At 40.7% G+C, this 13,743-nt stretch overlaps 1 protein-coding gene across 1 annotated transcript in view; it reads right to left on the reverse strand.

Annotated features, from left to right (window-relative positions):
• Nucleotides 1-2,381: 2,381 nt before the first annotated feature.
• KY (kyphoscoliosis peptidase) overlaps nucleotides 2,382-13,743 on the reverse strand; it is a 175,670-nt gene continuing 164,308 nt past the window's right edge. The window contains exon 11 of the mRNA XM_085634246.1: nucleotides 2,382-6,857. Within this exon, the coding sequence (XP_085490372.1) occupies nucleotides 4,426-6,857 (2,432 nt within the window). The 3' untranslated portion in view covers nucleotides 2,382-4,425. The remainder of the gene's footprint in view (nucleotides 6,858-13,743) is intronic.

Below are 13,743 nucleotides of genomic sequence, written 5' to 3' on the forward strand. Positions count from 1 at the left end.
TAGATAAAACAAAATTTATGGTTTTACACAGATATAAATCTGTAAAAGGAAGAGTAGCAATGGATAATGCCATACTTGAACAAACAGATACATTTACTTATCTGGGTGTGACCTGGGGAAGAAGGCTAAATTGGAAACCCCAGATTGATACATTGGCCCTAAGGCATGCCCAACTTGCAGGTGTCCTCTTAAAAGAATTTCGACTTTCACAAACTAAGCCGGTAGGCCCTGCTATAACGATTTACAATGCAAACATCAGAGCCACGATATTGTATGGTGCCAAATTATGTGGCTTCGAAAATATAACATCGCTAACTATAGCCCAAAACAAGTTCTTGCGAGCATTGACAGGCCTCCCACAATCCACGCCACTAAAACCTCTTACCTTAGATCTGGGTTGTACCACCCTGGAGGAGCTAGCACCATATAGTCCTATACCGTATTGGAGAAGGCTCTGGACTACGCCAGAGTTACTACCATATACGAATGCATTGAAACATGTTAAAGAAATCGACTCGGCATGCAAAATTAAATGGCTACAAAAGATAGAGCACATTGGCCGATATGGGGTTTAGCTACCTGTGGGAGGATCCAATGGGTAGTAGGTTCCCATCTAAAAAAGATTATAAGGAAGCTTCTTGGAACATGATGAACACTAAGTCGCTGTCACTAGTACAAAATACCTCCCTTATTGGCACACAAAATAGAACCAGGATTTGAAGCTTATTGGAATTTCATTACAAGACCCAGTGATAGGAAACTGTTCCATCAATTTAGAGTAGGCTCATTGCCCATAAAAACTTTTACTAGAAAATGGCAAAGTGAAATAGATACCAAATGTCCCTCATGCCAATTGATGGACGAGTCCATAATGCATATTCTATTTGTATACCCTGCATATAAACGCCCGAGAAATAAATGGTTAAAATTGACTTGCTCTAATCTGGGCACAAGATCATGTTTAACCGCCTTTCGCATCCTGAAAATAAACCCGCGTGAAGACATAGCTATTGCAATGGCTAAGTGCTTGAGCTGGATGTGGGCCATTCTCAGAAAGAACATTAACAAACTTGTGGAACTTGAATAGGGATTTTATGGTATTTGAAGTTTAGTTCCTTAGCTGTATAGTTTTAGAAAACTATTACATTCATGCTGCTATATATATGGGTATTGCATGTGCTTTGTTATGAAATGTTTAATGCTTTTTAAAAAAAAAATACATATATTTTTCTAACTTTTAAACTATTTTAATATCATAACCCGATCTTTTACATTAATTGTATTATTACATTTTGCTGTTAGTGGTGTATGAGGAATAATGTACTGTATTTTTTATTGTGTCTTTGGTGATTGAAATTATCGAAATAAAGACTACTTTGACTTGACTTGAATTATTTTTGGAATTCTTCCTGATGACAGTATTAACAACAAACTGTCAAATGCTCAAGCTTCACTTCTGTTTGTTTTAATCCTATTGGCAAGAAGGGAAATCTGCCTTAACTGGATCTCCCCTAATCCCCCAGAGCTCCTAGACTGGGTTTCATCAGTTAAAAGTTGAACATGGGTTGTAAGTCAAAGAAAAGAACAAGATTTTGGGAATTATGGCATGAATGGGTTATTAACTTGGGGCTTGTGACTTCCTAGTTTTCACAAAACGTCCAATAATTATGAAACAAGTGAGTTTTTGGGAAGATGGTTTATGCAGAAACCATGGGCTTGATACTATCCTGGTTAATTCCCAAGTGTCATGCGGTCCGCGTCCCCCGGTACCCTTTGAGGTGGAAAGAGATCTACAGGGTGGTGTGTCCCCTCTATCGGGTCCACGAGGGCGCCATGGTTCTGCTTTAAGACCATTTACTTTCTTTCTTTAATGAGGACAACAACAAAAAAGAACAAAGGCAGCATCTCCCATCTTATTAGTAATGTCTCTGCTGGACTCCTTATGTATCATCTTGTCTGGGTCTGAAGCCACAGAAGAATGGGTTGACAGAAGAAACTTATTCCACACTGAGCGAGCTGGATTTCATTCCCTGTTGGGGACCATCAAATATTTGCCACTTGTAGTTTTGCAAAGAAGATTTTTGTTGTTGTATGGTATGTATAATGCATTATCGATGTGTAGATTTTATGATGATTTTAGACATAATGTTGTTTTGAATTGCGTGTAATGTTTATATGGGGAAGCGTAATAAACAATGTTTTACTCCTGCTACTTACTGTAAGCTATTATGTGTGACAGATAGCCGGTGTGCTTTGATGGCTGTGTGTTTTTTGCTTGGGTGAATATAAGTCTTATGGACCACTTCAAAATATTTCCCGATGTGTGCATGAAATATTTACTATGCAATTTTATATCTCTTTTATGAAAATTCTTTTTTTTTAAATGCAGTAAGTTTACGGAGTTTTCTTGGTATTTGGGGGGTACTTTTACAACTCCCCCTAATATATGTTATCTCTGTAAAATGAATGAGTTCTAAACGGCAAAGCCAAAGGTTTTTGAAGAATTATTTCTATTTTTAGGCACATTCATAATCGGTGCACATTAAACATGCTGTGAACTAACCGTAATATTATCACAAGGAAAAATGATCAGTGTTTTAGCATCTAAAAATATTCTGGGATCCAGCATCTTTTTGGTTAACCAGTGGCGACGATTGACTTGAGGTTTAGTTGTAGGATTGCTCATTCAGTGGTGAAGCTAGAGCTTTTGTCCCCGAGTTTACTGCCCAGTGACGGCCCGTGCAGGTAAGAGCGGGTGGGGAATTTGGGGGGAGTCGACAGACGACAAGGGAAGAGAAAAACAAAAATACGTACCTTGCGCTCACCGCCACCTCCAAAAAAAGTGCCGTCCGGGACGGACCACTCCCCCCCCCCCCCCTCCCCCTAGCTACACCACTGTGCTCGTGGTTTGTCTCCAGTGAGAGCAATGTGAACACAGTAAACTCAAGGAAGCTAAAAACTGTGTAGGGATAAAACATAGGAATGCATGGCCATCTTTAGGTCTCGCCTGACCCAGCGCATGCGCTGGTCTGGCGAGACTTTCTGAGAGGGCTCCAAAAAGTGCTACCAGGCCGGCCTAGAGCTACAGTGCATGTGCGCAGGCACGCGCGCCGCGATTGACCGCGATTACTTGCGCTTTTGCGGCTGCTTGGATGTTTGATCGCGATCACTTTTGCGGCCGCTTGGCATAGCCAATAGGTCTCGCTTTTGGGACCTTATAAGTATTTAGTTATGCAACTGTTTCAATTCCTTATCATCCAGTGGGCAGTTTAACCTAGTCTGACTCCCAGGAAGAGTGGAGGCAGGGTTATTTGCACATTGGAAAGACATCTCCGGAAATAATCTCTAATTCCTGTTCATTAGGAAAGAGAGTAAATGCTGATTAAATTAGCAATACCTGTTCAGCCAACATGCTTTGATGATTATCAACAGGACCTTTCCATGTCTAGCGCATGTGATGCTTTGTCAGGGAGTCAGTCTGAGCTCTGCATTCATCTGGAATTCCATCACCCAGCACTCCTCAGCGACTTGTTTTAGCAATATAAAACTGCTCCATAATTTCAATAAAAATAAAAGGCACAGGAACCACAAGCATGAACACTGAATTTAAAATGTAAGAAAATGTCACCCTCAAAAGTAGGAACATAAGAAGGAGCCATTATTGGAATGGCCCTCGGTGAAACTACACTTCAATTACGCCTTCAATACAAGAAACTGGAAACGAGAGTACACTGTGGGCAGTCAAGCTTTTAACAAAAGAGCAGAATGCAGATGAAAATCCGGATTCCAAATATGAAAGTCTGAAAAGATTACAAAGTTTCCCACGAAGACTTGCACAAGAAGATACATGATTGAGGCTGCAGAACTAAATGGTAGACTAGTGGGATAAGTGCTTGTGGTGTTCAATGGTGTCACTGTTTAAATCCCCTTGCTCAAACTTTATTTGGTCTATTGAGGCCAATTACAGTATCTTTCTCTGTCCTCAAGCAAAAGAGTGCTTATCTGCCATACTTTCGCTTACAGTTCCAGTTAGTTTTAATGTAAGAAGCGCAGCAGGGGTACAGAAATATGCACATGTTTTTCTTCACAGTGGAGCAGTGGGAGCTTGGCCACCACGTATAAAAATCCTTATCTTGCATTGTTGTCTTGTGTGGCCCAAGTACTGCTCAAAGTGCATGTTTGTAATGACAGTGTGAACATTTGATTTGCTATTGACCAGAGTACAATATATATCCTCTGTGCTTTTTTCTCTACCATACATAAACGAAGTAGAAGGCTTGTGAGAGCATGTAGTGCCGTGACACAACATCCTGATGTTTTAATGAAGGAGCCAGAATAAAGTTTGATGAGGGCCTGCGGAACTCCTTGACCATCTTGCATAGATAGCATTAACTGAGATGACTGCCTGCCACATTCCAGATCACATCAGTCATCCGTCTTCGTCTTGTCGTGGAAAAGCGGCCGCATTTCTCCCTCACTCTCCACCTGGTAGCCCAGAACAGATGAGTAATTTTTGTTAAGGTTTTTTGTCACCTGGACATAAACGTCTTGAGACCCGGTTGTATCGAAGGTCCCTACCCAAAAGCCTTCGTTATTCAGAGACAAGGGGTATAGGCATTTGCCTTTAATGGACACTCCAGCGGCCCCTTTGGCCCTGAGCTTGAAATACACGTTACTGTTGGTGGGAAGCACCCCTTCTAATGGCTCCACCAGTTCATAGTTGGATGCCCAGGTACTATATATCAGTGGGAACTCTGGCCACTTCACATGTGTGTTGGTGCAGCACAGCAGGTAGTTGCAAATAAATTCATACAGGTTGCTTGGATCTGACTTTTTCTTGGCATACACTTTGAGGACATAAAGGCCAGCTTTTGGCAGTTGAATTTTAAACTCTACATTATTTGTTTTGTGCACAGTAAAGATGTGCCTTCTCTTAATGTGCTCTGTTGCAATGTCGTCTGAATGTAGAGTGGCCAGAAGACTGACATTTTCATCCAGAGTGAAGGTTATGGAGCACTTCCCATCAGCGGTGTAGATGATCGGCTCAGTGTGAGAAGACTGGAATACCCCCCTCTTCTCCATGGACCAGCTCGGTCCTACTGGGCAGCGGAGGTCCTCTGGGAAGGCTGGCCACCGCACTCCAGTGTTGGTGCAGGAGATTAGGTAGTTACAGGCAAAACAGGCGTTTCCTTGGTCTTTTTCATGTTCTGCATATATTTTAAGGGCATATGTCCCTGTCTGTGGAATCTGTACCTCAAAGGTAATGCTGTTTTCCTTCTGAATCAGCAGGACATGCCTTCTTTCGATATCTTCTGGCATGGTGATGTCATCAGAGTGGAGGCGAGCAAACAAGTTGACTTTTTTGCTCAGAGAGAATCTGATTGAGCAGCGTCCATCTGTTGTGTGGATGATGGGGTCAGAGTGAGAAGGCTGAAATAATCCGTATTTCTCCATCAGTCTACAAGGCCCCACAGGATTCTGTAGCATGCTCGGAAAGGCAGGCCAGCGCACATCCATATTTGTACAACAGACTAGATAGTTGCAGATATATTCAAAGTTACCAGTGTTTGATTTTGTCTCAGCATATATTCGGAGAACATAAGTGCCGGCTTGTGGCAGCTGTATTTTAAATTCGATCCGGTTCTCGCACTGGACCTGCAGGATGTGTCTCCTCTCATTCCCTTCTGTTATGGCCAGTTCATCAGAATATAGCAGGGCATGAGTGTTGATGTCCTTTGCCAGTGTGAAGCTGACTGAGCAGCGCCCATCCACGGTGTGGATGATTGGTTCCCGCTGGGATGGTTGCAAAAGTCCTTCCTCCTCCATTAGGCTGCTAGGCCCGACAGGGTTCTGCAATTTCAAAGGGAATGGTGGCCATTTGACTCTGGTATTCGTACAGCAGATCAGGTAGTTGCCGACATACTCAAACTCCCCGGTTCTATGGCTGTCACTGTAGATCTTCAGGACATACATCCCAGCTTGCGGAAGCTGCACCCTTAGCTCAACTTTGTTCTTTGTCCGAGCCTGAAGGATGTGCCTCCTCTCAGTGTCTCTGGTCATAGGAATGTGAGTAGAATACAAGAGGGCCAAGATGTCAATCTCTTGTTCCAAACTGAAGCCGACAGAGCAGCGTCCATCTGTTGTAAAGATGATTGGGTCCATGTGTGAGGGCTGCAGGAACCCTTTCTCCTCCATCAGCAAAGAAGGTCCCACTGGGCTGTGCAGCTCCTCTGGAAATGGTGGCCACTGCACAGCTGTGTTCTTGCAGGAGATGATATAGTTGCAGACATATTCAAAGTGGTCGGGAGCTAATGAGCTCTCCCCAAATATTTTGAGGGCGTACAGCCCTGCCTTTGGAACCTGGACCCTAAATTGAATCTTGCTTTGCCCCTCGACCTGGAGTATGTGCCTCCTCTGCATCTCCTCTGTCATTCGAATCTCGCTTGAGTGCAGGGTGGCCATGACAGCCATTTGCTTCTCAAGCATGAAGGTGAGCGTGCATCGCCCATCTGGAGTGTGGATGACTGGCTCAAGGTGAGACGGCTGCAGAAACCCCTTGCTTCCTGTTACCCAACTCGGACCGACAGGGTTTTCTAGCTCTCTGGGTAGCCTCATATTCTTGTCCACAGAGCTACACTCTATGATGTATTCAAGCACGTTTTCGTAGATGTCAGTGACTGGTTTTTCAGGTTTAGCATACAGGCAGAGCATGTGGTGGCCAGTCTTTCGTGGGTAGATATCTAGTTTCATTCCATTCTGCTGCAGCGTCATGATGCCACACCTCTCCTTGCCGTTAAGCCTAAATGAGAAGCTCACTGGAGAACGGCACTCAAGGGTCACAGTTGCCTTTCCATTCACTGTGGAGAGTAAAAAAAGACATTTAATTGGGGTTTGATTAGAACAACATCAATTAATCCTCTCCTCCCTTCTGAGAGAGAAAATGTTATATCTTGCATACATTCTTACTTCTTTTTAGACAATAGCTTTCATTCATTTCTCAAATAAATACTGCAGTTCACTTAATCAAGCCAAGAATTCATACATTTGTTGAATAACACCTTTGATGTATATTTAAGGGCACCAATTTGACTGTGAGGAGCATTAATTCTAGGTGAACACCCTGTAGGTCAGAGGGATGTGTGGAAATTGTCTAACCCTATTTCCCCATGTCTCATTGCCACCTTCTCTTTTACACCAACAAACATGTTTCATATGGATGGATGTGTGGGAATGGTGTAGTTTAAGTTTAAATAAATATAATTTATTACAAAAGTATTTATTTAACACCTTCACTACCTTCTTAATCTCTAGAAAAGCGATAAATAAAAACAAAAGTTGAATATAAAGATAACAGGTAAAGCTAGTTAATGTGTATTAAGGTACAGAAAATCACATTTATCAAATAATAAATATAGTTGGTTGTTGGGCTACAACATTCATTTTCGTGTAGATTCTCTGACTAGAAACATTAATTATGTTCATGGATTAAACAAAACTCGCAAAATCCAGATTTTGCTTTGTGATATTTGGTTAAAGGGAAAACTTTAGGTCATAAGTAAACTAGATTGATTCTTATGCATCTAGCCCAGACGTCTGTGGATGGTATTTGAGTACGGTCTCTGAGCCCAATCCACAAACTGCATTTTGTAGTGCGTAAAGCAATACTACAGGAGTACTACTCACATATTACAAAATGCGATTCACTAACCTAAGGCTGATGCCTCCGGATCTCCTATGTTTCTGCAAGGAGATATCTGCAAAGGTTAGCAGAGATCTCCACACATGTAGGAATGTGTTTTAGAAGTAAATGTTGGATGGAAGAGGGGCAATGGTGGGAAAATAGGGGCTATTTCTACAAACTAGGAAGGGTTTAGTTAAGGATATGGTAAGGCAAACTCGCACAAAACAGTAAAATCTTTCTGTTCACAAACCTCACTTCTAAAGTTACTGAAGCTTTAAAATTGCAAAACAGACACATATTTACTCCATTTTAGCCGTGGAGTAAGTCAAACAACACTGATAGCCAACCACTGCTACTGCAACACCCTACCTAACAAAATAATGGAGGCAAGAAAATAAAATAAAAATCATGTTAAATTAAATTGATTCAACGTTTACAAAAATGTATATACTTTTAGAGATGCAAAATATATAATTATGGATTCATAATTTTAAAATATAATTATTGATGAATAATTGTAATTATAATACTAAACCTAAAACTTGTATTTCAAAAATATAAATTATTTAAATTAACGTTTAGCAAAATGTACTAATAATGAAAAATCGGTTTTTTAGCAGTGGTGGCATTTAAAAAAAAATATTGTTGGAAATTTCCAGCTATGTTAAATTTATAAAGGATTTGGGGTTGGAGCCAAACTATAAGAAGACTTTTGTCCTGATTTGTGGCCCCAAAAACACAAAGTCCTGTAGCTTGAATATAGAGGGTGAAAAGCTGGAAAGGGTTAGCTCCTTCCCGTATTTAGGTCTGGACTTCGATGATGATTGTACGTAGCATAACTGCATAAAAAAATAGAATAACAAGATTTACATGCGCAGTTGGTACCACTTATTCACTTGCAATGTCAATTGGTAAAAAGCCCATAGCCCCTATTTTAGAGATTTATAAGTGTAAATGTATTCCGATTTTAACATATGGTCTGGGGATGTACACGCTATGCAGCTGGAGGAGAACAGATTTTGCCGTAGAGTCTTAGGAGTGCCCCCTTCTTCGCTGCATTTTCCCCTTCATTTGGAGTTGGGTCTCGAGTATATCAAAGATACTATAAATGTGGCACATTTAGCTACCTGGTGCTCCATCTGGACAAATGAAGAAGCTGATTTTATTAGGGCAATTATTAGAGACTGTCTAAACTGTACACAAGGCCTTTGTATCCCTTGACTCCAATACATTAAAACCTGTTTTATGGAACTTGGTTATCCCTCTATGTTTGAGCACCCAGATCAAATTGCTAAAGGGGATCATAGCGGGTTTTGGTGAGCTTCCGAAAACACAAAGATCTGTCCAGGAAATTGTCTGAAGTAGCCAAACCCACAGTCAGGGATTATTGTCTTATACAAGTTCCTCAATACATTGCCTCATATCTAATGTATGTAAATAATGTGTATGAAAGGAATTTGTTATCTAGATTCAGGCTGGGATCTTTTCGTTCGTTGATATGCTTCCCCCTGGGTCAGTATTCTTCAGAATCTATTATGGTCTGCCCCTGTGATGAACATTCGAGTCAAACCATTTTACATTTTGTATTTTCTTGTTAATTTTATCTTCCATTTACCAGGAAATTTTTAATACCTCTTTTGCGCAGACACAAATTCTCTAAGTGCAAAGCAGCTCTGTACTTTTTGCAGCAACTGAATGATCTCGATGTCTGTTTTTCTGTTGGCAGCTTTTTGAAGTGCATTTTAGCAAAGAGAAGGAGTATGCTGTTTTAACTTTAATATATTTTATTATTTTCTGCATGGAATGCATTGGTATTGCGGCTAAAATGTTTACCTGATTTACTGACTTGTTTTTAGGTCCTATTTTATTACTCTTGTATTTTCTGATACTATTGGCTGCTATTGATGGCTGCAGTTGTTTCTCTTTGTTGCACTATTAGATAATATTTGCTGCTATTTCCGAACCCAAGCGTTTTGCACTGTAACTTTAGTCCACATCTGATAAATCTGCTGCTACTTACGAACCCAAGTGTTTTGCACTGCCACTTTAGTTTTAAGAAAAAGTACTGTATTTGTGAGCTGTTGTATTCTTTTTAAACGAACAATGAGTTTGTATTGGCTGTGATTGATTTTAAATGATGTTTATATCTATGTGTATCTTTTATGTCCTGTCTATGGAAGGACGAATAAATAAAGAATTGAATTGAATTGTTTATATTAATATATATAAATTGATGTATTATTTAGTTCACATTTAAATCAATGACGTAATGTGTTGTAAAGTTTTTCCGATAGTGACTTCTAACTGCAGATTCTTCACCTTGTTAATTTCCCCATTAATGAGTTAGTGTGTTGTAACATTTTTTGCGAGTTGGAGTGGATAGCCATTCATTTGACACTAAAGACATTCTTCCCGACCATTAAAGGAAAAGGGGTGCAGATTCTCACGGCCAGTATGTGGTACTGCAACAACCAGAGGAAGGACTGGGGTCATGGGGAATCAACTTTTTCATTTAGGGGATCGAATAAAGTGGCCTGTTTTGCTTGCATAATTTTTGTGGCCATAACTTCTTGTATATTTGTCTGAAGTACCCCCTTTTTGCTCCCAGCCCAGTTTTGGTCTTGCTGAGGAGTAAGGACCCCCTCCCTCCCATCCAGTTGACTTCTTAGTGCCATTGGAACAATAATAGTTTGTATACATAGGTTTATCCACATCCAGTCCAGTCTTTAGTCTGCAAGATCACTTTTACATATAGATACTGTGGAGTTATGCAAAGTGCGGAATTTTGAACCCTTTTCTAATTCATAAGTGGTGTAGTCTGGATTTGTCTTCTCCATTAGTTAGTTTTTCCTTTGCTACTGCTACTTCTTTTTTGAAGGTTGTGTGCGCTTGCTAACACATCTTTTCATGTCTTCTACTATTCTCCTTGTTACTCACAAGTTGTGGAGTACATATTAGCCCCAGTGCTATGCACGAGATCTGGGTCTGTCTATGACGTAAGGGCAAAAGGTGGAGGCTCTGATGTTTTTTTTTAAAGAAATAGCAATTGCTTTCTTCTATAGTAAGTTTGATTTGCTTGTTTAACCAATTTATTGGCAGTCTAGTATCACATTCCAAAACATTTAGGAGAGCGGGTGTATTGGGGATACTGATGGTATGGATAAAGACACAGGCTTTTCAAAAGATCCTATGGTTGTGCCATATATCTTACAGCTGTATCACCTGCCTTTATCTCCTCTGGTTTTGTATGACCCCCTGCAATGGCAGATGAACACAGAGTAGGTTCAAAGCAGCTAACATGCTACCTTTTCGATCGATTCTCTGTCTTGGGTGCAGCATCTAAGTTAGATCTAGCCACCTTTATTTCTATTCCTTCTATATTGACTAATTTCCTCATCATTTCTGTCTTTCCTGTCCCCTCCATAACATTATTTTAATCAGGTCTGACTTGATCCGTGTGTATTCTGTGTGATCCACCACAAAGGGTATGGTTGTGGGGGCAGTTTAAGTCATGCCTCCATATTTTTTATGCCTACAGAACTCCTATACTCTCTATTTCTGCTGTCAGAACCCTATTAAGAGGGCCATGAGGCAGGCAGGAACTACAGGGCCTAACCACAGAGATTATGGTCTCCTACTCCTGATGTCCCTGGGGCCGACATACTATCGATCCCGAGTAACAGGGCAAAGTTCTGCTCCTTCTGCACTTGACTCTCAGCAGCAGCGTAGATCAAGCAGTCCAAGACTCTTCCAGGGGAGGTAAGCATAAGGTATGTGAGGGCTCACAATTCGAAATACCCAGTGTCCTCAATAAGGTGACTGTCCAGTTCAATACTGACTCAGAATAAAAGCATTACACTGGGAGCAAATGGCAGTGGTTTTGTAAAAGAACAATCAGCATCTCCGTAACGTTTGCAGAGTATTTGAAAACCTCATGTATATGCGTGCTCAATATAAAACACTGTATCACTTATCCAGTGTTACCCTGTATGAGGAAAGCAGAGTTTTCCCTCTATACATAAATACAAAATATACAATCTAGAGCACAGCAGAATATTTTTTTTTAAAACTGACTCTGTTGTCAGCCTGATTTAATTTCAAACAACCAGATTCAAGAAAGCAGCTTTGTGCACAGAATAATGCAGTCCAAATACAAAAAAGAAACAACACAAATGGAGTAATGTGCAGATACAAAAATGACAATCAAGCTCTTAGTATCGTTGACATGTAGTAATCACGTTGATGCGAACAGCCGACACGTGTTTCGTCGTGTAGACGACTTCTTCAAGGCTCGAACCCGAACTAAGTAGACACGAATAAAGTCAGCAGTCCTCTAATCGTTTTGTTCAAAAGCAGGGTTAAAAATGGAAAGGATTGCAATGTCAAGCATCATACCCCAAATATAGAAATAGATCTTAAAACCGCTTGGGAGGAATATGTCTCGTATGGTGCACGAGATTTGAAGGTGAGTTACTAGGGGACACAGTAAGTATTAGTAGATTTCCGAAAATTGTTATTGCCCTTTCATATCTGAGTCATAGCGGGAACAATCTTAAGTGTAGGTAGAGTTGGTATGCTCGTTGAAATAAACAAGAGCTCACAAATGTATGTTAGCATAAGTGGCCGGTGAGTACTCCGGGCGTGAGAAACCCCGTTCCGTAGATAATATCCCGCTCGAGTAGGAGAAAGGATTTCCTCCCGCCTGGAGTACTCACTGGCCACTGACGCTAGCATACATTTGTGAGCTCTTGTTTATTTTAACCAGTCACTCACTACACCTGCCTGTTGGCTGGATCATTGCTCCCCTTTCAAAGTGTAGCCAGGTCTACCAGCTGCAGTGAAAGTCATACCAACAGTTTCAAATAGCAGATCCACCCTTCACTAATGTGCTGTTCCAAGTGGATGCCTAAGTTTGTGCCTTCAATGGGAGCAGTGTATTTACTTTAATGGGACTCGCTGTCCCAGTCTGCGTCACAACGCTTCCATTTAAAGGCACGTAGCAATACATACAGGGACAATGCACCTGACCTATAATAAGGGCCCTGGTAAGCCGATGGACGATTGCATCAGTTTTTGGCTGTGTCAGAGGAAGATGTATCTTATGTTTTTGCATACATCAAAGATGACCCACAGCCACTGCAAGAATTTTATGTATCTTAGCTACCCTATGTGTGATAGGTCGAGATTTTTTTTACATTAACAGACCTAATTCAACAGGCTGGCTGTCATCATCAAGATCAGTATACGCTGGGGAATGTTATTATACAAATGCATAATGCTGGGAAATATCTATTAAATCTACAGGTAAGGCCCTGCATCAACAAGATATCAGGTGAAAAAAAATGCATGTTATGTTATGTTATGTTAACAAGAGACCCACCATGTTCGGCCGCAGATCTAAAACCCATACTATATTCAGACCACTATATGGTAACTGCTGAGGTCTAAGATAGGGAGCTTAAGACTTGATGAAGAAATGCATTGATCAAGATACATGTCTCATTGTTCTCAAACCAGCTCTTTGTTGAATGCTTGTGTTTGGAGATGACTTTCTTTTTTTGTATAAATAATGGTTTTGCTTCGCTATTGGTGGCACAGTAGATGTGTGAAGAGGTTTTGCAGGGTCTGGTAACTTCAGAACAAATTTGGCAGAAGAGCTAGAGCATTCTAAGGCTATAATGTTGTAAAATAGACCGGAGCAGATAAATAAGCGTTGGAATAGAAGGTCCATACAGTCATTAATAGCTCTAAACTGCTTTATTGGTTTCAATATAGCTTGCACGTTTGCAGTGTACTAATTTTGAACTATTGCCCATACAGCCCATACATGTAGGCAATAAGAGCTGTTAATTTCCTTCCCGCAATAATGAGGTAATTTAAGTCCACAGTCCCAGTAGAAAAAAACATGTTTTAAAAAAAAAAAAAAAATTCTACCTATCACCTGTTGTTATGTCTTGGGTTCCCTTCAGAGTTGGAGTGGGAAGAACTGGCAGAGTGCAACAGAGCGACAGGTTTATAAAGAGAGATGTAGTTGTACTGCTGCGGCACTGGGCAGGAGCCAA

The sequence above is a fragment of the Triturus cristatus genome, chromosome 11, assembly GCF_964204655.1.
Source record: "Triturus cristatus chromosome 11, aTriCri1.1, whole genome shotgun sequence".
NCBI classification, from domain to species: Eukaryota; Metazoa; Chordata; class Amphibia; order Caudata; family Salamandridae; genus Triturus; species Triturus cristatus.